We start from the raw sequence: 21,909 nt of genomic DNA, 5'->3' as shown, positions 1-21,909 counted from the left end.
TTTAGTGCAAAGTTTCATCGGGGAACAGAAGAAATGCAAGAGCACTTCCCTCTGGACGGAACAAGTGTCATCTCTCCAGGAACTCAAGTATTACACACACAGAGTAATAGAAAGCGAGTAAACGGGAAGGGTCTCTGCTGCCATCTAGTGTCCAAACATGGTGGTGCAAGACGGTCGGTTTAAATGTCCCAGCTGCAGATTGTGCAAATCTTTAAAAAGAAAAAAGGTTTTTGCAAAAGATGAAAAAAAAAAACAACTTTTATTCAGCCTAGAATTAGAGTGACCCCATTTTGATTACCAAGAAACCAGGACACTTGGACCAGAAATAAGATATTTCAAGTTTACTCAAGGACTTCAATATATCTAAAGTATGCCTCCTCTGCGTCACCATTTTATAGACTTTGTAAAATAAGAATAAAACAGAGCATGGGACTGACATTTTCCCACCTTCAAAAACGAAATAATCCTGAATTAATCCACAAGACTGCACCACTCAGTGAAAATCAGGATTTATTGAATCCACATACTTTATTTTAAAATTCTTACAAAAAAAAAACCCAAAACAAACTAGACATGCATATACAACCAATATTACAATATATACATACAGCTTGTTTTCTATTTACAGCAGCTGGAGACTTTTTAAACACTAGGTTAAAAGAAACATAAACGAGGAATAAAGAAACGTGTGCAGCGATGGCCGGTGGTCGTCGGTCAGTGACCAAACATCTCCTGCGAGGCGTAGGTCATGTAGAGGAAGCCGTCGTCGTCCTGGTGGTCCTTGTACACCTGAGCCATGGTGAGAGACATGCTGGCCAGGCCGCTGTTGTTGATGAGCAGGTAGAAGGCCTGAGAGGGCAGTAGCGCCATGCGGTTCCTGACACAAAACACAACAGGTCAGTCAGGTCTTTTCTGCCGAGTCAGTTCAACCGTCAGGGGACAAAATTCCAACCCATGATTCCAAACAATTCCAGACATTCGCTGAAGCACAAATCAAGAATTTAAATCCTGGTCTTTTCAGAAGTGAAACAGCCATTTGTTTCTTTGTCTCACTGCAACTCCTAGCATGGATAACAGCATAAAATGTCAAACGCGACATCATCAAGTCCTCACTGTGAAACAAAAAAATAAACCACGTTTAAACGGATTATTTCCAGGGAGCCGACAAGGGTTTAGAACAGGGGTGGGCAAACCAACTGGTGGGACAGGATGAGTTCTAAATTTTGACAGCGGGGCCGGAGCAGCAGCAGATGTAGGGAGTGTTTTGGTGACCCACCTCATAGGAGAAAAAAAATGTATCAAGGGATTTGTAGAAAACATGGGCTTTAATGTCTATTGAAAATGAAGAAAATCGTTACAAAAAAATATCCGTCTTTGAAGTCCCACAGAATGTAGTTTTTTTTTTTATTGAAATGAAAACTTAAAAACACTGGGAAAGCTGGATGAAATACAGCAATTTCATGACATGCTAATATCATTTCTTCAAGTTCAGCAGGCCGGATTAGAAAACTTAACAGGCCGCATATGGACCCGGAGCCGTAGTTCGTCAATGCCTGGTTTAGAAGGTGTGTTTGGAGAGGAGAGGGTGGAACAGCCAGAGGTCAACGACAAGACTGCGGTCCAATCATGACCAAGCATGGAAAAAAAAAAACCTGAACCCAGAGTTTCCTCCAGACCAGCAGATCTTTTCAGTATCCCATAAAGACGTACAGATTTCTTGAGACTCCTTAAAATTAAGTTTGGATTAATACTTTTAACCCCCTCCCTTCAAATTTGTCTGCAGGCTTTAATTTTAAAAATACTTTTACCCCCGCACCGAACTGACTCAGTCTTCTTTCTGCTCGACACCCCCGACCATCATCCCTGATCAGCTGTCCCAGGGAACCAACTCCTCGCGCCCCTGATCCGGATTCTTTACCTGATGATGGTGATGAACTGGGTCATGGTGAGCTCGTGCGGCACCAGGAACTTGGTCTTGTCCAGCGGGGGGAGGAACTTCTCGCGCTCGTAGCGCTCGATGATGACCTGTGGGTGGTAGTGGGGGGGCTGAAATGGTGAGCGACACCTGGTGGTGGAGGAGAGGGGAGGGGAGGGGAGGGGGGCGACCCACCCAACCTTAAACACAGAACCTAACCTTAACTCACCGGGATCTTGTTGGGGAACTTGGTCCGGATCCCCACCACCTCCTGCTTCCTCGTGGCTGCGCGGGCGGACACACACACGCGCACACACACTGTCAGAGACAATCCTACGGGTCTTGGACCGGCTTCCGGTTCCGATCCCCCCCGCCCCCAGGTGTCCTTACCAAAGCTCTTCCGCTGTTTGAAGGGTTTGTTCAGCTGCTGCTGGGTCCTGTCTAACGGCGGCATGCTGTGTGTGAGTATGAGAGTGTACAGCGGCGGCGGCAGCAGCAGAAGAAAATTTGGCCCTGCCGTGGCGGGAGTTAAATAGCGGCGGCGGCTGTGGTGCATCAGCTGATTAGCACATGGGCCCAGTCACCCGCGTGCTGTAATCAGGTTAAGGCCGCAGCCTCGCGACTCCTGCACCGGAGGAAGCGGAGGAGGACAACGACCCCTGGTGGACCCTCTTTACCAGGGGTCCCCACCTGCCTTCCAACCTTATCGTACATTCTGCATAATATATACAAACGTATAAAGCACAATTTGGAAGAGAATTGGCCCCAAAAGTAGGTCAGACAAAGTAACCCCCTCCTTGTTATAGCAGGAGAAGGAGAAATCACACCAACAAAAAGTAATCAAAAAAGTATCACTGTACTTCAGTTTACCTCATGTGTTCAAAATAGTGTGGATGTCACCAAGCAATTCATTACCTTAAATTTCTTTCTTTTTTTTCAAGTGATAACAGAATTTAAGAACAGAACTTACATAAAAGTAAGTTCTGTTCTGTTTTGCTCAGAAAGTCATAATCTGACGTGTTTATTATTATTATTCAGGAAGGGACCTTGAACCTTGAGTGCAATTCAGTTATCTGCTTTATTGTTCACTCAACACTCCCTTATCCAGACGTAAAGTGGTGCATACAAGTAACTACCACAACATCCCCTACAATAATAATAATAATAATAATAATAATAATAATAATAATAATAATAATAATAATAATAATAAATGCATACATTGTCTTTTAAGTATTTGTATGATTCTGCACACTCAGCGCACAGTTGTCTTGATATTTTCTCTCAATTGGACAATTTCGGTGTTGTTCATCTGATTGGCGCGCCGGTGGGCGTGACAGAGTGGCGTTGATGTCACCTTGCAGGTGTGTGAAGCGGCCACACGCTTAGCTGTAGCATCACCGGTAACAAGATTTCATTCCCCTTTTAAAGTAAAAGAGCTCGTGTCCCGTCAAAGACTGAAAGTGAGTTGTTTGATAAATCTCCTTCTAAAACATGTAACTAAAGTCTGTGAACTATTCTAATAAATCAAAGGGAATCAAAATTCGCCCGGCTATGGATTGTGGTATTTATTTCACCCGTGTATTGGCGTTTTGAAAACCCTAAACCGGAAGTGCCGTCTGTGTGCAACCCAGTCAGCTGTCCGGTGGGTCTGACAGCTCAGACAGCAGCGGTGTTGCCCGGACAGAAGCACCGTGGATGGGCAGCGCTCACCTGCGGAGGACACCTCACCGAGGCGGCTGACCGGAACCGGACCAAACCCGAGGCCACTCCGCTCGCTCCGGTTCGGCCATGGACGAGCAGGCGGGCCCGGGCGTCTTCTCCAGCGGAGGCGGCGGCGGCGGCAGCAGCAACAACAACAACCACAGCCACGCTGGCTTGGCCGGCGCTGGGAACTCTAAAGCCGCGCCGAGCGGCGAATTCGGCAGCGGCGAGGCGGCCCGAGCCCAGTACAACGTCCCTGGGATTCTACACTTCCTCCAGCACGAGTGGGCCCGCTTCGAGGTGCAGAGGGCGCAGTGGGGGGTGGAGCGTGCTGAGCTGCAGGTAAAGCGGCTGCGAGCATCTGACATCACGCTGTTTGCTAGCTAGAGCCTCGGGACGGTCCACCGAATCCCCTTTAAAATTAGTCGATCCGTGTTGTGTGTTGATGACAAGATAAAATTCTAGATGAAGTGATTAATTGATTAATTTAATGTGTTTTTGGCTGGTAGATGGTTGGTGTTTTTATTCGGCATCGATGTAAATGCCAGAACCATCTGGGTTTTTATTGATGATATCGGTCCAGCACCGCTCACCTGCCACCGTCATCCGTGCGAGGAGTGACGCACGTTCCTTTTGAAATGGCAAAATTCGGCTCAATTTCGACGACGTTTTTGGATTAGTTCACGGCCGAATGAATAAACTGAACCGTGAAAACCCATCGGCAGCGGCCTACTTTATTCCGGAGGCCTGAAAACTATTGTCAAACAAGATGACGTACAATTACATAATATTTAAAATAAAGTCTTGGTCTGTTCTGCTGCTGCTCCTGCTGCTCCTGCTGCTCCCGCTTGCTAATTTGAGGTTAGCGGTGCTTTGATAAGATGTTTAGTGGATATCTGTGGTTTTGGACAGTGGGCAGTAACTTGGCTCGTTTATGTGTAATTTTATGACATTTGAACAACCTCTGGCGACGGGAAAAGGTCGTTAAAACGGAGAGAGGCAAAATCATTGAGCACGATGCCCATTATCGGACACGTTAGCCAGTCAACCCCGGTCTTTGGCTAATGTTCAGACTTTCCCGGGAAACCATTTGACAATCTTTGACTTAAAATCACTATCCCCCCGGACCCCTGAGCAGAATTAGACCACCGGGGGGTTGACACGAAGCCTTCAGTACCCTGGCCACCGCCGGAATGTTAAGCCCCCCGGGGCCTAGTGGAATTTGTCCGATAATGGACTCTCCTAGCAGAGAATCTCGTCCGATGACGAGTTCCGTCTCACCTCCGCGCAGTGCGTGATGATGATGACGATGATGAAGATGATGATGATTGAGTCACGAAACGCTGCCTTGTGTTTTGCGTATCAGCTAGAACTTTGTGTGATGAGGCAGCTCAGACACACACACACACACACACACACACACACACACACACACACACACACACACACACACACACACAAAGTTCACGGACCACTTGATTCCTGCTTGTGTTTTTGTTTTTTGTTTTTGTTTTATCCTGCGTCACATGCTGTGGATTTGCATCATGGGTAAAACGGCTGTTGGCTGGAAAGGAATCAAAACACTGAGGGTGTGAAGTTGTGACGGCTCCTCCCAGGATTAACAACACAACACAGCCAACTCTGTGCCTGCACACACCTCCCACCACACCTGTTGTATTGTGCTCCCTCCCTCCTCTCACCTGTGCAGGTGTGATTCTGTGTCCTTAACTGTAAAGGTCGCTGCATTCTTACAGACACCAGACTGGAACCCACAACATCTCTCAGAGTTTGTGTCATCGGCCAGTGTTGTCCGTGTTGTGTTGATGTTGATGCCGTTGCTGCCGCTAAAGCTGCCAGGCGCCCTGGTGACCGACTGTTGTCGGTCCAGGCCAGTATGACTGCTCCACCTCCTCCTGTGTGTTACATAAGGGGCGTCGGTAAACCTGTCCGTACAGGGAACCACTTCCTGTGAGTCAGCGGTGCGTCTCAAGAGCCAATCACACGTCGGCATCCTCCGTGCCCCCCCCCTCCTCCCCACGTCCCTCTTTTTGTGCAAAATAAGAGCCCCACGTCGTCGCCCCCCCCCCTCCTCCTCTCACCCATCGCTCCGCAGCCATGTTTTGATTTTTAATTTTCCTTCCCACTGAGCCGGCAGCCAATCAGAGCGTGACGGACGGAGAGCCGGCGGTCGAACCAATTTCAGCTGCGAATCCATTAGTTCCGCTGATGTCGCGGTGCGTCTGCTGTGTGTCGAGGGGGTGCCGAGTTCACACTCTTTGCTTCAAGAGGCTTCGGCCCGCAGCAGCTGTGAAGTGCAGTGGAGAAACAAAACAATCCTTCGTAGGACTTGTAGGAGGCCCAACTTGAAGATGAACCTGAAGAAATTATTTTTGCAGTCAAAGCCGTCGAGCTGCTGCTTTGGTTTCACACACACACACACGCACACACAAACGTGTGTGCGTGTATCTGTGAAAAAGAGCCCATAAAAATAATTAGCATTATATAATCAGGATACAGAAATTGTTTTCACTCTTTCACTTTAATTATTATAACAGTTTGCAGATTTTTTTTATGTGCTTTAAAAGCCTTGCTGAATTAATCATAGCATCGTGCTAAGCTAAAAGTGAATCAGCCGGTTGTGATTTAAATCCAGCAGTAAGATGAGAGGGTGTCGTTGGTTTATTTATTTATTTGTTGCTTTTGTCCTCCCACAGACACTGTGAGATGACGATGCTGTGTGTGTGTGTGTGTGTGTGTGTGTGTGTGTGTGTGTGTGTGTGTGTGTGTGTGTGTGTGTGTGTGTGTGTGTGTGTGTGTGTCACGCTCCAAAAAGCTCCTGCATGACTTAACATCAACACAACACACACACTCGTCACTCCGGCTCAGGAGGATGTTTGCCGCTCGGCTTCCTTCCCTCTTCTGGCCGTCGCTATAAATACACAGCAGCAGGAACATACACAAACACACACACCACGACAACAATTATGTTTGAGTTGGTGTAAACCCGACCCACTGTCAGGCATAGACTGTCATTGCAGCATCAAGCCGGCACGTCTCAGCGTGTCAGCTGACGGAAGTGTGATGACAGCAGCCGGCTGTCAGTGGACAGCGGCAGCAGGACGGTGGAGCTCCTCCGGCCAACAAAAATAAACAGGAAAACCAAACGGTTGTTATGTAAGACGACAGATGTGGTGGAAGACGTGTGTGTGTGTGTGTGTGTGTGTGTGTGTGTGTGTGTGTGTGTGTGTGTGTGTGTGTGTGTGTGTGTGTGTGTGTGTGTGTGTGTGTGTGTGTTGGGGGGGAGAGAGGGGTGCAGAAACATTCTTCACATTCCCACACACACCTCACTCCTGCCAGCTGACTGGCTTCCAGTCTGATTGGTGCTAGGATCCGCTTGGCTCAGAGGTCAAAGGTCACCTCTCTAGGTCTCGAGGAAACAGCATGTTTAGCCCTCTGTTTATAGCCTCCTGCTAAAACACACAGGGCACATTATGTTGGCATCAAAAAATCAAAAAATTCAAACAACAAATAAAAACATTGTGAGCAGCTTCAACTGGAGTCGCTGGATAAAGTCGTTCACAGTTACACAGAGAGAGAAGCTGTGTGTGTGTGTGTGTGTGTGTGTGTGTGTGTGTGTGTGTGTGTGTGTGTGTGTGTGTGTGTGTGTGTGTGTGTGTGTGTGTGTGTGTGTGTGTGTGTGTGTGTGTGGGGGGGGGGGGGGGGGGGGTGCTTTCTTTGTGGTCCCTCTGTGACCTCACTAAGGGCCGATTCACAGAAGCGTGTGTCTTAGAATTGGAGCCGGCGGCAGCAGGAGAAGAAGCAGTAGGAGAAGACTGGTGTTGGTGGAGTGGTTGGAGCTTTTCACGCTTCACTGCTCTGCAGCCTGAGAGCCTGAATAATAGAGGAGCAGGAGGAGGAAGAGAAGGTCCTCTAGGACTGTGAAAACCAGCATGCGGGCAGGTCCCTGAAGGCCTCGCTGTAAAAGGAGTGGTCTGCACCACCTGCAGGAAACCAGAAGTTTCCCTGGTACCAACAGTCTCCTGGTCCGGTTCCAGTCGCTTAGGAACTTCCTCCTCAAGGATGGAGAAGGTCCAGGCTAAACTTCAAAAGTCGATTTTTATTGATGCCTCACACCTCGAGATGAACCGTCTCCTCTTCACACTCCAACACGTGACACCCGCATTCCCATTTTTTTGAATTTGTTTTGATGGAAGGCCTGCAGCGCTGAGAGACGGCCAGGAGGAAACTCTTCCCCTCAGACTCGGACTGACTTCCTCCACCTTCTTCTTCTCTCTCTGTTTCTCCCCCTCAGGCCCAGATCGCCTTCCTGCAGGGCGAGCGGCGAGGTCAGGAGAACCTGAAGAAGGATCTGGTGAGGCGGATCAAGATGCTGGAGTTCGCCCTCAAACAGGAGAGGTCAGACCAGCAGCTCAGTTTGTCAAGGAGAGGAAAGAAAACAAGTAGTTTGTTGTGATGCTGAAATAACTTGTTCAAAAAAAAGTCAAATGTTTGAGTGGTCCAGTGGTCCTCTGGTCCACTTGTCCTCCGGTCCCCTGGTCCACTTGTCCCCTGGTCTTCCGGTCCACTTGTCCTCTGGTCCCCTGGTCCCCTGGTCCACTTGTCCCCTGGTCCACTTGTCCCCTGGTCCTCTGGTTCCCTGGTCCTCCGGTCCCCTGGTCCACTTGTCCCCTGGTCCACTTGTCCCCTTGTCCACTTGTCCAATTGTCCCCTGGTCCTCTGGTTCTATGTGTGATAACCTTTGTGCTTCTGGTCATTGGTCGGTTCTATTTCTCTCTTCTCAGGGCCAAATACCACAAGCTGAAATATGGGACGGAGCTGAACCAGGGGGAGATCAAACCACCAAGCTATGACTCAGGTGAGTCGCATGTGTAGCCCTGTGTTTACAGCCTGCTGCTCAGAGAGGCGCTCTGTCAGGAGCCTTTCCGCATGTATGGATGGGGGACAGAAGCAAGTTGGTCTCAGAGAGGCGGAGCGCACGCCTGGATGGCCAGGGGTGGCCTCACTACCCAGGGAGAGGAGGGAGGGGAGGGTGGCCCCTTTGTGACATCACAAAGTGATGACGCCCAGAGCTGAGGGCGGTCATCCAGGACGGTGATTGTTGTCAGAAGATCTTTTAGTAAAGTTTGAATCACATGACGGGATCTTCAGTCTTTCCCTCCTTCCTCCTGAGCGCCTCCCAGTGGACTTTTTAATGATTTATTTATATATTTTTTTTATATTTTTGTTCTTCTGGGACTCATTCAACACAGTGAGGCTGTGATTGGAGTCCACCGCCACGGGGGAATGAATGGATGAATAAATAAATAACTGGAGGGAAAATGACGTGTGTGTGTGTGTGTGTGTGTGTGTGTGTGTGTGTGTGTGTGTGTGTGTGTGTGTGTGTGTGTGTGTGTGTGTGTGTGTGTGTGTGTCACAGATGAGGGGAACGACAGCGAGGCTCCCAGTCCATCCAACAGCAGCCATCAGCTCAGCTGGAAACAAGGACGCCAGCTGCTCAGACAGTGAGTCACACACACACACACACACATCAAGAGAGAGAGACTAATATAGACTTGACAGTGCTCTGGGAGTTTGGGACTCTGGACAGTGTGTGTGTGTTTGTGTGTGTGTGTGTGAGAGAGAAAGAGAGAAGTAAATGCAGTCAAATCTTATTGGTTGTGAACATCTCGGCTTTAAAAAAAAGACGCGAAGCAGAAAACGCATAAAATTAAATTGTTGGAAATACCTTGAAATTACAACTTTCAGATTAGTGCATCATTTAAAAAATGTATCTAACATCAATCAAAAAATTCAAACAACAAATAAAAACATTGTGAGCAGCTTCAACTGGAGTCGCTGGATAAAGTCGTTCACAGTTACACAGAGAGAGAAGCTGTGTGTGTGTGTGTGTGTGTGTGTGTGTGTGTGTGTGTGTGTGTGTGTGTGTGTGTGTGTGTGTGTGTGTGTGTGTGTGTGTGTGTGTGCCACTGAATGGAGGATTGTGCGGAGGCCTCCTGCGATCGGAGAGCCTGGTACTGGGCGAGACCGGCTGGGCTTCCTGCCTCCGTCCTCCAGCCAACAGACACTCTGTTGGAGGTCCTTCCATCCCAACCACCTCCTGTCGCTGCTTGTGGAGGGTCGGACCTACGGATCAGCGGGCCGTCGCCGAGGGTTCTGGTGCCGCAGGTGCAGACAGCGGCGTCGACGTGACCCGGGGACACTTTTCGGGTCCTCGGAGATGGTTTTCCTGGTTTTCTTCTGGTTCATCTGAATCAAGGGAGCTGATTACTTGTTGCAGGAAGTCCAGCGAGTGATTCCTGCACACTGGGTTTGGTCTTTATTGTATTTATTATTTTATTTTATTTTATGTCATTTATGTAGTTAGTTAGTTATTACTTAGTTTTATGTATTATTGTTTTTTATATATTTATCGTGAATTGCGACTGTCAGTTGTCACTTCCTGCGTGTTTTTTTTTCTCGCAGCTTTGTTCCTTTGGGTCTTGAGGTCGTTTCTCTTTGCAGCGACACGTCACAGAGAGAAAAGTCACGTTAAAATCCAGCGACGCATCAAATTATTCAACCGTTTTTATTTTGGCCAATCAGCAGCGGCGGCAGTAGCCACGGCCACCATTGGTTGCAATGACCAACCTCCAGCTACCTGCATCTGCGAGATTGTTGTGCTGTCGTCGGTTCGCAGGGTTCACAGAGTTTTGCTGAGTGTCCGCAGCTGTCAGATTGTTTTTGTTAGCGATTAATCCATCAGTTAATTTCTTCCATTTGATTGAAAAAATCGTGAATAAGGAAGGAAGGAGTGAAGGAACAATTTGTCCTTTTTGTTTTTCCAGAAAAACCCACCAGAAAAATGATCAAAATTAAAGGGTGAATAAATAAAACGTCTTTGTGTGCGTGTGAAACGAAATTAATGGAGAAATGGAGAACAAAATTAAGCAAACGGCACTTGATTTTAAGAAAAGTGTAATCATATATTTTTAAAATTTAATACATTTATTAGATGAGTGAATTTGATTGAATTTCCAATCATTTGCTTTAATGTTTTTCTGCTTCACATTTTGTTTTAAAACTGAGACGTTGACATCCAGGAAGAAGATTTGTCTGCTTTTCGTTCACACACAAGCACACGCACGCACGCACGCACGCACGCACGCACGCACGCACGCACGCACGCACGCACGCACGCACACAGCAGAGTCCCAGAGGATTTTGTAAAGAATCCTCTCCAGGTCCCCAAAAAAAACACAACCGTTGATGATGATGATGATGATGATGATGATGATGAGTATTAACAGCCGGGCTCTGCCCACAGGTACCTGCAGGAGGTGGGCTACACCGACACCATCCTGGATGTCAAATCCCAGCGGGTGAGGGCGCTGCTGGGCCTGAGTGGGGACACCAGCGAGCAGCCAGCGGCCCACAGGACTGCAGCGGTGGCCGAGCCAATGGTCAACGGAACGGAGCCGTCCTCACTGAAGGACAGCGGTGTGGTCAGGTGAGAGGGCAGGGAGGAGCTGCGGGGAGGATGGGGGCAAGGGGCGGGGCACAGGGCCATGGTGGCCAACGGCAGCCAGCATGCGAGTGATTTGTGTCCATGCATGGAAACTTTGTAATCAGCTCCCGCTCTGTCACATTTTAGAACCCATTGTGGTCCACCAGTCAAAAAGTTTCCCCACCCCTGTTCATGTCGATGATGTTGCTCTGTCTCTTTAAATTGTCCTCGTTGGCCAATAGCAGCAGGAGCAGCAGGAGCAGCAGCCGTATTTTATCATCATGTTAAACTGGTGGAAACGACTCCAAGCGTCTCTGCGATTCTTCCTCCTGGTGTGAAAAACATCCTGGACAAGAAGTAAAGACGTAGCTGTCAATCAATCAGGGGCCAAACATTGAAACTTTTGGCTCAAATGACTGTTTAGAAAATGAAATCCTGTCAGAACACCTTGGAAAGGAAAAAAAAAATGTCTTCAAATTGCTTCGGAAACCCACAGTTCTGTAAATCTGGCCTTTGTGATGTCACAATGGGCAGTGAACCTTCACTGGCATCGATATTTATAAGCAGTAAAAGTGCGAAAAGTCCTTTCTTCTTCTTCTTCTTCTTCCTCTGTTTTGTCTCCACCTGTGTGACGTGTGAGTTAGCAGAATCGGCCCTGTGTGACATCACTAAGGGCATCGATACCTCTCCCAGGGTTAGTGGTCACATCCTCCGCCCAGCCAGCCAGGTGTTGGCTCCGCCCCTCTTAGACCACCTCCCCTTTTTTGTCCATTTCTACCAAAAACATCCTGAAAAGTCCAACGGAGCATCACAGTGCAAACACGGGGCTAACCATGTGCTGCTGCTGCTGCTGCAACCAGCGGGCTAACTGTGTGTTGCTGCAACCAGCGGGCTAACTGTGTGTTGCTGCAACCAGCGGGCTAACTGTGTGTTGCTGTAACCAGCGGGCTAACCGTGCTGCTGCCGCAAACAACACGCTAACTGTGTGCTGCAAACAGTGGGCTAACTGTGCACTGCTGCAAATAGCGGGCTAAACGTGTGCTGCTGCAAACAGCGGGCTAATCGTCCTGTCCTCTCTCTCCTCTGGCTCCAGTAAACCTGACATGTCGGACTCGGCCGCCGTGCTGGAGGCCTTCAAGTTCATCGAGAGCGCCGCCGCCGAGTTCAGTGACGAGGACGAGGACGAGGAGGAGGGGCGGGACAAGAGCATCCTGGACCTGGCAGCGGTGAGGCGGGAACCAATCACCCGGGAGCAGGGTGGGTGGTGGGGTAGGGGGAGCTGGTGCTCCTCCATCTCACACCTTCTAATCTTCTGACCCTCTGCCCTCCCACCCAGATGGTGAGGAAGAAGCAGTCGTCCACGCCGTCGTCCACGACCTCCGACCTCAGCGACGACCCCGACACAGAGGAGGCGCTGAAGGGCTTTGACTTCCTAGCCAATCAGGACGAGCCGGAGGGGCCGGCCGAGGCCCGGGCGGCGGGGGACAGTGGGGAGTGGGGTGAGTGGGGGCGGGGCCTCGGAGGAGGAGGAGGAGGAGGAGTGGGAAGAGGGTCCAAGCCTCCATCTGGCAACCCGGCCGTTACTTAGCGACACTTCGTCCACACGGAGCTCCGCCTCCCACACAGTGTGTGTGTGTGTGTGTGTGTGTGTGTGTGTGTGTGTGTGTGTGTGTGTGTGTGTGTGTGTGACAAGTGTTGAGTCACACACACACACACACACACACACACACACACAGTTGTAAAGCTGAGCACTGACTCACTGGAAGAAACTTCATCCTGCAGGAATAAAAATGTTACTGGAATCTCATTTTAATTTTTTCCCAAACTTGAATGTTTTATTGCCGAGAGCCCAGCTGAGCCCAGCGAAGGACAGCGCAGGTCTGTAGTATCGCCAGGGCAAAAGACCCCATTGTGATTATTAGTTGCTTGGTTTTTCACTCGACTGAAATCATGAAACCTGCACCAAGTCCAGCAGTTCTCTCAGTGGTTATTTATCTGTCATGTGTTTTATGTGATTTATTTAGTAAAAAAAAAAAAATTAGTGATAAAAGATTCTCCTCCTCCTCCTCCTCCCCGCTGCTCCTACAGAGAAGGAGGAGCAGACCCTGGGCTCTGAGGTGTCCTGGGATGTGGACCAGGGTTTGATCGCTCAGCTCAAGGAGCAGTACAGGAAGGAGCGCAAGGGCAAGAAGGGCGTGAAGAGTGAGTTCCTCCTGCAGCTCCTCACTTCCTGGCTGCCTGCCTGACATTCAGCAACACTCACCTGAACACACTCCTCCATCCATTTGGTGCTCCCCCCAACTCCTCCTCCCCCTCTCTCCTGACTCCTCTTGCCCCTTGTCTTGACCGACCCCTCTCCTTTCTCCTGACTCCTCCCCATCTCTCCTGACTCCTCCCCATCTCTCCCTCCCTCTTCCCCCTGACTCCACCTTCTCGCCTCTCCCTCTGACTCCTCCTCCTCCCCTGACTCCTCCTTCTCTCCTGACTCCTCCTCCCTCTCTCCTACCTCCTCCTCCCCCACCCCCTTCCCCCTGACTCCTCCCCCTCCCGCTGCAGGGCCGAACCGCTCCAAGCTCCAGGACATGTTGGCCAACCTACGGGAGGCTGAGGACCTCCCATCCCTGCAGCCGGCCGTGACTCCGCCCCCGTCCCGCCCGCCGCTGCCCAGACTGAGCGAGCCCGAGCTGGGGCGTCCTGAGGACGGTAAGCCACGCCTCCTCCCTTAAACCCCGCCCGCCTGACACTCGCCCGATCCCTCAGGACGAGTTCGTTCAGCCGGCCGCTCTCCTCCGTCTCCCCAGAGGTCGTGACCTTCCTGCCTTCCACCGGGAAGTCCTTCATCCTGGGCCGAGTGGACGAGGCTGTCTCCAACGAGATCGGACTGGGAGAGCTGGCCGGCCTCACCGTGGCCAACGAGGCCGACAGCCTGGCCTTCGACGTGAGTCACCGCAGGGAGAGGAGGGAGGGGAGAAGAGGGAGAGATGGTAGAGAAGTGAGGATGGAGGGATAATAGAGAAGTGAGGTTGGAGACAAGATGGAGGATGAGGAGAGAGGTTGGAGGGATGATGGAGGAGAGATTGAGTGAGGATGGCGAGAAGATGAAAGAACAGAAGATAGAGGAGAGAAGATGGAGGGATGATGGAGGGATAATAGAGAAGTGAGTCTCGAGAGAAGATGGAAGGATGGTGGAGGAGAGAGGATGGAGGAATGAAGGAGAGATTGAGTGAGGATGGAGGGATGATGGAGGAGAGAGGATGGAGGGATAATAGAGAAGTGAGGTTGGAGAGAAGATGGAGGGATGGTGGAAGAGAGAAGGTGGACGTGGTGTCCTGGTTTGTTTACCCAGTGGAGGTCAAGAGGTCATGTCAACCTCTGCAGCTGTCAGGGTTTTTGTCTAATTGCTGTTTTGATAAAAACAGAAAAAAATAAAAAAAATAAATGAATAAACACAACAGGAGTGTTGGCCTGGTGTCCTAGCGGTTGATGCGTTTGGCCCCTTCCCCTCCCCCTTCCCCTCCTCCCTCCAGATCACCAACAACACGGAGGCGCTGAGGAAGAGCTGGAACCCCAAGTTCACCCTGCGGAGCCACTTTGACTCGGTGCGCAGCCTGGCCTTCCACCCGGTGGAGCCGCTGCTGGTCACCGCCTCCGAGGACCAGACCCTCAAACTGTGGAACCTGCACAAGACGGCGCCTGCCAAGAAGTCAGTGCAACGCTTTGACCCCGCCCCCCTTATCCCTCCGCCCTATCAGGCTCCAGCCTGAGTGACTCATCGTCTTCTTCTTCTTGATTTCCTTTTTTTTTTTTTAAATCAATGAAAGATTTAACAAAGTTCGATAATATGCAACATATAAATAAACTGTGTATTATTTGAAATTACAATTTCATTTTTTCAGATATTCTGAAAGATTCAATTTTCTATTTATTTTCTTATTTATTTTTAGTTTGATTTATCCATGTTAGAATATAGGAATGCATGTGAATTTGTATATTTTTCATCTGTGTAGTTCTACGTTTGTGACAAATCTTAATTTTCTCATTTAAAAAAATAAGCACCTTGTTTTTTTTTTTCTTGTATTCCAGTGGAAAAAAATGTCATGAAGTTGTAGTTGTAAAAATTCAAAGCTTCTCCTTCTTCCAGGTGCACCGCTCTGGACGTGGAGCCCATCTACACCTTCAGAGCTCACAGGTAAGCCGGCTCCACCTAAGACTCCGCCTCCGGTCACGTGACCAGACACATGATCAATGTCACGTGACCAAACGCCCGCGAGGTTCTCACGGTTCCACAGTTTTTCCACATTTTGTTTCAGGCTCCAGAAGAAAATAAGCCGAAAAGAGAGAGAGAATTTTTCGTTTATCTTTTTTATTATTGTGACTTTTCCCTCGACGGACCTTGTTAACCCGGTGTTTGCTGTCTGGCAGCGGCGCCGTGCTGTGCGTCACCATGAGCTCCAGCGGCGAGCAGTGCTTCAGCGGGGGGGTCGACGGAACCATCCAGAGCTGGAACACCCCCGACCCCGGGGTCGACCCCTACGACTCGTACGGTGAGGACCGGTGGTACCACCACCACTTCAGTCATTACGAGGAGGAGGAGCTTGTGTGGTTGTGTGGTTGTGTCTGCCGTGGATGAACTCATGGGAGTATTATTGACAATTGTATTGATCAGAGTCTAATAAACCCCTGAGGGCTGGGCACCAATCAGGGTGTTGGACACTTAAATAAAACGGATCAGTCAAACAATTAAAGAATAATCATTATAATTACAACCATTACCAATGGTTCATGTGTTTGTGCCACTGCGGCCCCTGCAGAGCCCTCGGTCCTACGGGGGGCGCTCTGCGGCCACACGGACGCCGTCTGGGGTCTGGCCTACAGCTCCGCCCACCGCCGCCTCCTGTCCTGCTCGGCCGACGGCACCGTGAGGCTGTGGGACGCCAGCCAGACCTCGGCACCGCTGGCCGTCTTCAACCAGGACGGAGGTGAGACCACCGACCGTCTGAGTGTCTGTCTGTCTGTCTGTCTGTCAGACTGACTGACTGTCTGACTGTGTGTCTGTCTGTCTGAGTGTCTGACTGACTGACTGTCTGTCTGAGTGTCTGTCTGTCTGTCCGGCTCTATCTGTCCATCTGTTTATCCACCCTTCTGTCCATCCATCCATCCATCCATCCGTCTTCAGCCAATGCTCCTCCCTCACTCAGGATCAGGGGGGCGGAGCTTCTCCCCTGCTCCTTGTGTGGCTGCCAATCAGCCTTAATTGTCTGTGTGTTTTCGGGACCTGGCGACGACGACACGAGGACTCCTGACTTGACCTCGCGCCTCGGGGAGTCAAACCCACAACCTCCCCACCGCTAACGAGATGCAGCTGTGTCTGCAGAGCAGGAGGTTGCGGGTTCAATTCCTCTGTCGGCTGCCTCGTAGCATGGAGCGTGAAGGCGGGGGGGTTAGTGGTGACCTGTCCAGGGTGTAGCCCCGCCTTCACTCTGAAACTGCTGTGATTGGCTCCGTCTCCCCCCCGCCGCACCTCACCCCCTCCCATACCTGTTCTAGCTAAACACAGCATAGCTGAACTCGGGAAACAGCAGCTCTGTGTGCGTGTGCACATATGTGTGTGCGTGTGAAAAATGCACTTTTATTCTTTGTGTGTGTGTTTTTGTGTGAAAATGCACTTCTTTCCTGTGTTTACACGCATGCGCGTGTGTGTTTGTAAAACTTCACATTAATTCATTGTGTCTGTCTCTCTCTCTCTCTCTCTCTCTCTCTCTCTCTCTCTCTCTCTCTCTCTCTCTCAGAGCTGGGCGTGCCCACCTCGGTGGACCTGGTGAGCAGTGACTCGGCCCACATGGTGGCGTCCTTCCACAGCGGCCACGTCGGCCTCTTCAACATGGAGACGCAGCAGCTGCTGCTCAAGCTGGACTCAGCCGGAGCTCCAGGTAGCCTCCGGCCAATCAGAGGCCTCCGCCAGAACCGCTCTCCCACACACACACTCACCTTGCCGCTAACCCCCCACCCTCTCCCTCTCGCGCAGAGGAGCCCTGCAAGATCAACCGGGTGCTCAGTCACCCCACGCTGCCTGTGAGCATCACGGCGCAGGAGGACCGACACATCCGCTTCTTCGACAACAACACAGGTGACAGCAGCCAATCAGCATAGGCCACACACACACACACACACACACACACACACACACACACACACACACACACACACACACACACACACACACACAATGATTTTCTGGCCTTCATAACTTTTTTTTGAAAGACTTTACACCATGACTAGGAATTGTGCCACAGAAAGATTTATAATGAACCGCCTTTCAGGTCTCAGGCATCTCTTTTTGTACTGCAGTCTAATGGGAAGAATGCTCTTTGGGCCCAATGGGATTTTTTTTTGCTGCAGTACCTCAAGTGGCCAATCACCTCTGTCTTTGTTGTTGTCATCGTAGTCATCGTAGTCTGATTCCTATTGGCCGGTTTCTCTTCCTGGTGTTGCAGGTCAGCTGATCCACGCCATGGTGGCCCACCTGGATGCTGTCACCTGCCTGGCGGTGGATCCCAATGGCCTGTACCTCATGTCTGGAAGTGAGTTTTTGCCAGTGGGAATCTGCTCCTGGCCACTGCCAGCGGACAACCCCGCCCACCTCTTTCTCTCTGATTGACCGATTGCCCCTCCCTCCCCTTTTTTTCCCCCTCCCTCTCCTCCCCCAACCAGGTCACGACTGCTCCATCCGCCTGTGGAACCTGGAGAGCAAGACGTGCGTGCAGGAGTTCACGGCTCACCGCAAGAAGAGCGAGGAGTCCATCCACGACGTGGCGTTCCACCCCACCAAGTGCTACATCGGCAGCGCCGGGGCCGACGCCCTCGCCAAGGTCTTCGTATGACCTGCGGGCCGCTGGGACGGCGGGGGGGAGGGGTGGGAGGCGGAGCCTGAATCCCGCCCTCGTCGTCCAGACTGCTGCTTTGATACCTCCTCCTCTTCCTCCTGGGACTCGGGCTGGCCCGGATCCCCGGAGAACAAACCCAAGTAGGATGACCAGGAAAACGGGAAGTGAGCAGGAAGCAGGGGATAGTGACGCGGCAGAAACAGGAAGTTACGCGCTAATGTCAGAAAGAAGACCTCGGATTCCTCTTCCTTGTTTTTTTTTTTGTTTTTTTTTTTGGAGGGTTTTTTTTTGTTTATTTTTCTTTCTTTTTTTCTAACAGGTCAAAGTTCACCATCGCTTTCCAACCTCCCGGCTCTGTCGCTCGCCGACGTGCCTTCTTCCTCTGGAGAGAGAGAGAGAGAGAGAGAGAGAGAGAGGGAGTGGAAGAGGGAGAGAGAGGGAGAGAAAGGGAGGGAGAGAGAGAGAATTTACTACTTCTACTTTGACTCCAAGACACTAGAGGTCAGCACCTCCATCCAGCCTTCGAAAGTGACATCAGTAACACGCGGTTCCTGGGAAAGAACAAAATTCAAAATAAAAGAATTAAAGCAAAAAAACTAAAGAATATCCGATGTTTTAAAACACACACAGACACACATATATACGTATACATATATCAAATTGAACAGCAAACAAAGACGATCTCAAAGTCAGTTGTTGGCCGTCGTACACCTAAATACTGCCAAATACTGCCACAGGCTAACACATGGCTAGCTGCATTAGACTTTTTTTTTTCTCCCCCAAAATGATTTTTTTTTTTTTTTTTTTGTAATTCTAAATGCTGAAAAATTCAACAAATGTTTGGTAATCAAAAACAAAAATATTCCCATGGTTCAGGGTAACAGCAGCTTGACGCCGCCGCTACAGACGCAGCCAGAGAACAAGCTAATCCTTCCTAACGTTGCTAACATGACTGGAATAGTTTAGAAAATCATCTTTTATTTAGTTTGGGGTTTTTTTCAGCAGGTTGCATGAATTTAAAATCAAAACCAGGCAGCAAAGAGGTTATCTCTGCAGTCAGCCAATAAGTTTTTTCGTTGCTAAAATTTGAGATGGAAGAAGGCATAATATTGTGGAACATTAATGTCAGTGCACATAGGGATTTTTAGCTGTTAGCTAGCTCGCGTGTACAGACGTTTACATTATGAACCGATTGCATTTTTTTGTTGTTGTTTTTTTTTCTCAGGAAAGACCCGCCCCTACTTGCTTTTGATTGGCTGGTACACCTCTAACCCAGTGAGAAGCGTTAGGGGTGGGTCTTTGCTGTAGCCTGGACTTCCATGAACGACCAACCGCTCTTCCATCCGTCTTGTTTTTAAATTGTTTTGTTTTTTTTTCTTCTTTTGTTTGCGAGGGTGTGATTCGTCTTTCTTGAATTCTTTTTGCGTGTCTAGCGTCTCCGGCTGTCTGTCGGTGGAACAGCAGCGGCGGCGGTGATCCGAGCACTGCATTCTCATTGTGCCCTGACAGTCAGCTGGGTGTCACATGATCAATGTTTCCGGGTCCAGACTGTACAAATTTTGCTCTTTTATTTTTTTCCATATATTTTTATGCTTAAACATGCGTGACCACAAGGGGGCGATGCGATGCCACACACACACACACACACACACACACACACACACACACACACACACACCTCACCTGAGACAAATTCATCTGACAGACAGAAGAATCGTTTCAGGGTTGAATTCTCAGGTTTTTAGGCTCAAAGGAAAGAAAAACAGAAACACTCAACAGGTTGTAAAAACATTTTGGATTTAAATCTGCTAGAACAACACGGCTCAATTTAGAAACCTGCTGCTTTTTTTTATTATTTAATCGTGTTTATGGGCTGTTTGTGGATGGATCCGATTATTTATGGAAACTCAAAAAGATTCAAACAAAGACGACGAACGGACGGAAAACACTTCCTGTCTCATCCACAGCAGCTGTCGTCCCTAATGCTAATTAGCTAATTTTTGATCTGTAAAGTTAACACTTTGTTCCCCTAAAAACTGCTTACTATGCTAACTGCCTGAAAACCTTGTATTTTGTGTAATTATTGTATCACTCAGCGATTTTTCCTAGCTTTTTTTTTTTTTTTTTAAGTGCTTGGTGGCAGACTTGTGAGATATAGATATTTTTTTTAAAAGATGTATTTTTTTTGTTTGTGTTTTACTTGAAATATGGTGTTGATCTGGGGATCTGCTGTGTTGACTTGACCTCTGAGCACTACACAACACTTTTGACCTGTCGCCAAATTGCTGCCTCGCAGATGCGGTTCCGGGACTTTTGAGGACATTCTGGTTGCTTTTCAACGTGAAGTGCGACGGTTTAAAAAAATATATATATTATTTAAGCGTATTAAATGATTATGGTCTTATGTTTTAGAGTATTTATGCTTCTCAAAAGGTTTTTAAGGGAAATACAAAGTATGCAAAGGTTAAAGGTCAGAAGATCAAAACACTCTTGGTATATATATATATATATATATATATATATATATATATATATATGATAAAATGTGGTTGGTTTAAGCAACAGTTTCCCCACCCAAAAAACAAGAAGTTGTTACCTGCTTATGATTGGACTGGCATAAACTCAGTCATCAGTTGGTTGTTTCCACGCTAGCTGCTAGGAAGCCCTCATGCCATTAATTAGCTAGCTAGCTAGCCAGCAAGCTAGCTAGTGGGACTTTGCGATTGAACCTCTTCGTCTTGTTTGCGTAATTCGATAACTTCAGCAACAACTGGAAAGGGGTCAAAAAAAACAAATGAGCCTAAACATTGGCTAAACTTGCTGTTAGCTTTGAAAGGAAAAAGAATAGTAACCAATTGGCTGCTTGCCGAGTTTTGACAGCGCATCTGAACCAACGCTGTGAAGACTTACAGCCGAAACATGTTGTTGTTGTTGTTGTTCACTGCCTGACACAAACAAGTCGTTTTTCTTCTCTCACATTACTTTTTAAATTTGTATCGGTCAAAAAAAAAAAAAGAAAGTTGATTGTTTATCGTAACATCACTCGGACACAAACAGAAAAACAACAAATGGCAATGAGCCTCACGTTTCAAGATGCTGATGTGACAAGAAAAGAATTGCGACGATTTTTAATCAATTGAACTTCCGCAAGATGTCGGTGGCGCCCTCTGGTGGCCTGGCACTCATTTCTTAAAAAAAAAAAAAAAAAAAAACACACATTTGAGGAGAATTTGCAAGAGAGGTTTGATGGTTCATACCAGAAACCATTCAGAAATTCATCAGAGAGCAGGAGATCCTGTTTTTGCTTCTTTTTTCTTCTTTTTTTTAATTTCAATTAATAGCTAACGGCTTTCGGCCGAGTCAACGGATCAGGCAGCTGAATTTATCATCTCAAAACTTTGTTGTTGTGTTTTTTTTTTCCATTTCGAGGGGCCAAAAGCGGAAGTGAATCCCAGAGGAACAAAAAAGGTCCTGTTTGTAAATTGTTATCATTATTATTATTATTATATTGTATTTGTAATAATGTACAGAGATGCTATAAAAGAGAGAGACTATAGATGTTAGTGGGGCACTACATGAACATGCTGCTGGTGTTTCCTTCATCGTTGTGGGTTGTTTTTCTTTTTCAAAAAACAAAATTAAGGGAGTAGATTTGTGGGTACCAACAATAAAGGAATATATTGTATGTACGTGTATGTCGTGTGTTGTGTTGTGTCCAACTTCACAGTGACGGGGGGGAATGACGCAAACCGAAATAAAGTCACGATGACATAAGATATGACATAAGTCATGCATTCCAGCAAAGACAGACAGTATGCCGCCTCACACACAACAGCCACAAAAACAGCTGAACAGGAAAATAAGAATGACAATGAAAAAGCATAAAAGTATGTACAGGGATT

At 48.5% G+C, this 21,909-nt stretch overlaps 2 protein-coding genes across 3 annotated transcripts; one reads left to right on the top strand and one right to left on the bottom strand.

Annotated features, from left to right (window-relative positions):
* Positions 1–493: 493 nt before the first annotated feature.
* On the bottom strand, positions 494–3,751 carry map1lc3c (microtubule-associated protein 1 light chain 3 gamma). 2 transcript variants are annotated; one of them, XM_076048779.1, is made up of 5 exons: positions 3,629–3,751; positions 2,306–2,370; positions 2,145–2,200; positions 1,919–2,025; positions 494–877 (listed from the first exon to the last, which is right to left on the bottom strand). In XM_076048779.1, exons 2-5 carry the CDS (start codon positions 2,367–2,369, stop codon positions 715–717), a joined length of 390 nt encoding a protein of 129 aa, XP_075904894.1. In that variant the 5' UTR covers position 2,370; positions 3,629–3,751; the 3' UTR covers positions 494–714. The 2 variants fall into 2 exon arrangements, with proteins under 2 accessions (XP_075904894.1, XP_075904893.1); XM_076048778.1 differs by lacking the exon at positions 3,629–3,751 and having other exon boundaries at positions 2,306–2,617.
* Positions 3,707–21,692, top strand: strn (striatin, calmodulin binding protein). Its single transcript, XM_076048773.1, has 18 exons — positions 3,707–3,961; positions 7,932–8,035; positions 8,422–8,495; positions 9,057–9,141; positions 10,944–11,126; positions 12,217–12,349; positions 12,460–12,622; positions 13,212–13,325; positions 13,680–13,826; positions 13,925–14,061; positions 14,651–14,826; positions 15,265–15,312; positions 15,546–15,667; positions 15,935–16,102; positions 16,913–17,053; positions 17,149–17,250; positions 17,618–17,704; positions 17,835–21,692. The coding sequence occupies exons 1-18, from the start codon at positions 3,707–3,709 to the stop codon at positions 18,002–18,004; spliced, it is 2,409 nt and encodes an 802-aa protein (XP_075904888.1). The 3' UTR covers positions 18,005–21,692.
* The last annotated feature ends 217 nt before the right edge of the window (positions 21,693–21,909 follow it).

Source organism: Nelusetta ayraudi, unplaced genomic scaffold, assembly GCF_046127955.1.
Source record: "Nelusetta ayraudi isolate G7.1 ecotype Tasmania unplaced genomic scaffold, CSIRO-AGI_Nayr_v1 ptg000109l, whole genome shotgun sequence".
Lineage (NCBI taxonomy): Eukaryota > Metazoa > Chordata > Actinopteri > Tetraodontiformes > Monacanthidae > Nelusetta > Nelusetta ayraudi.
Note: the sequence above shows the minus strand (reverse complement) of the source record. Positions and strands in the feature narration are given on the sequence as shown.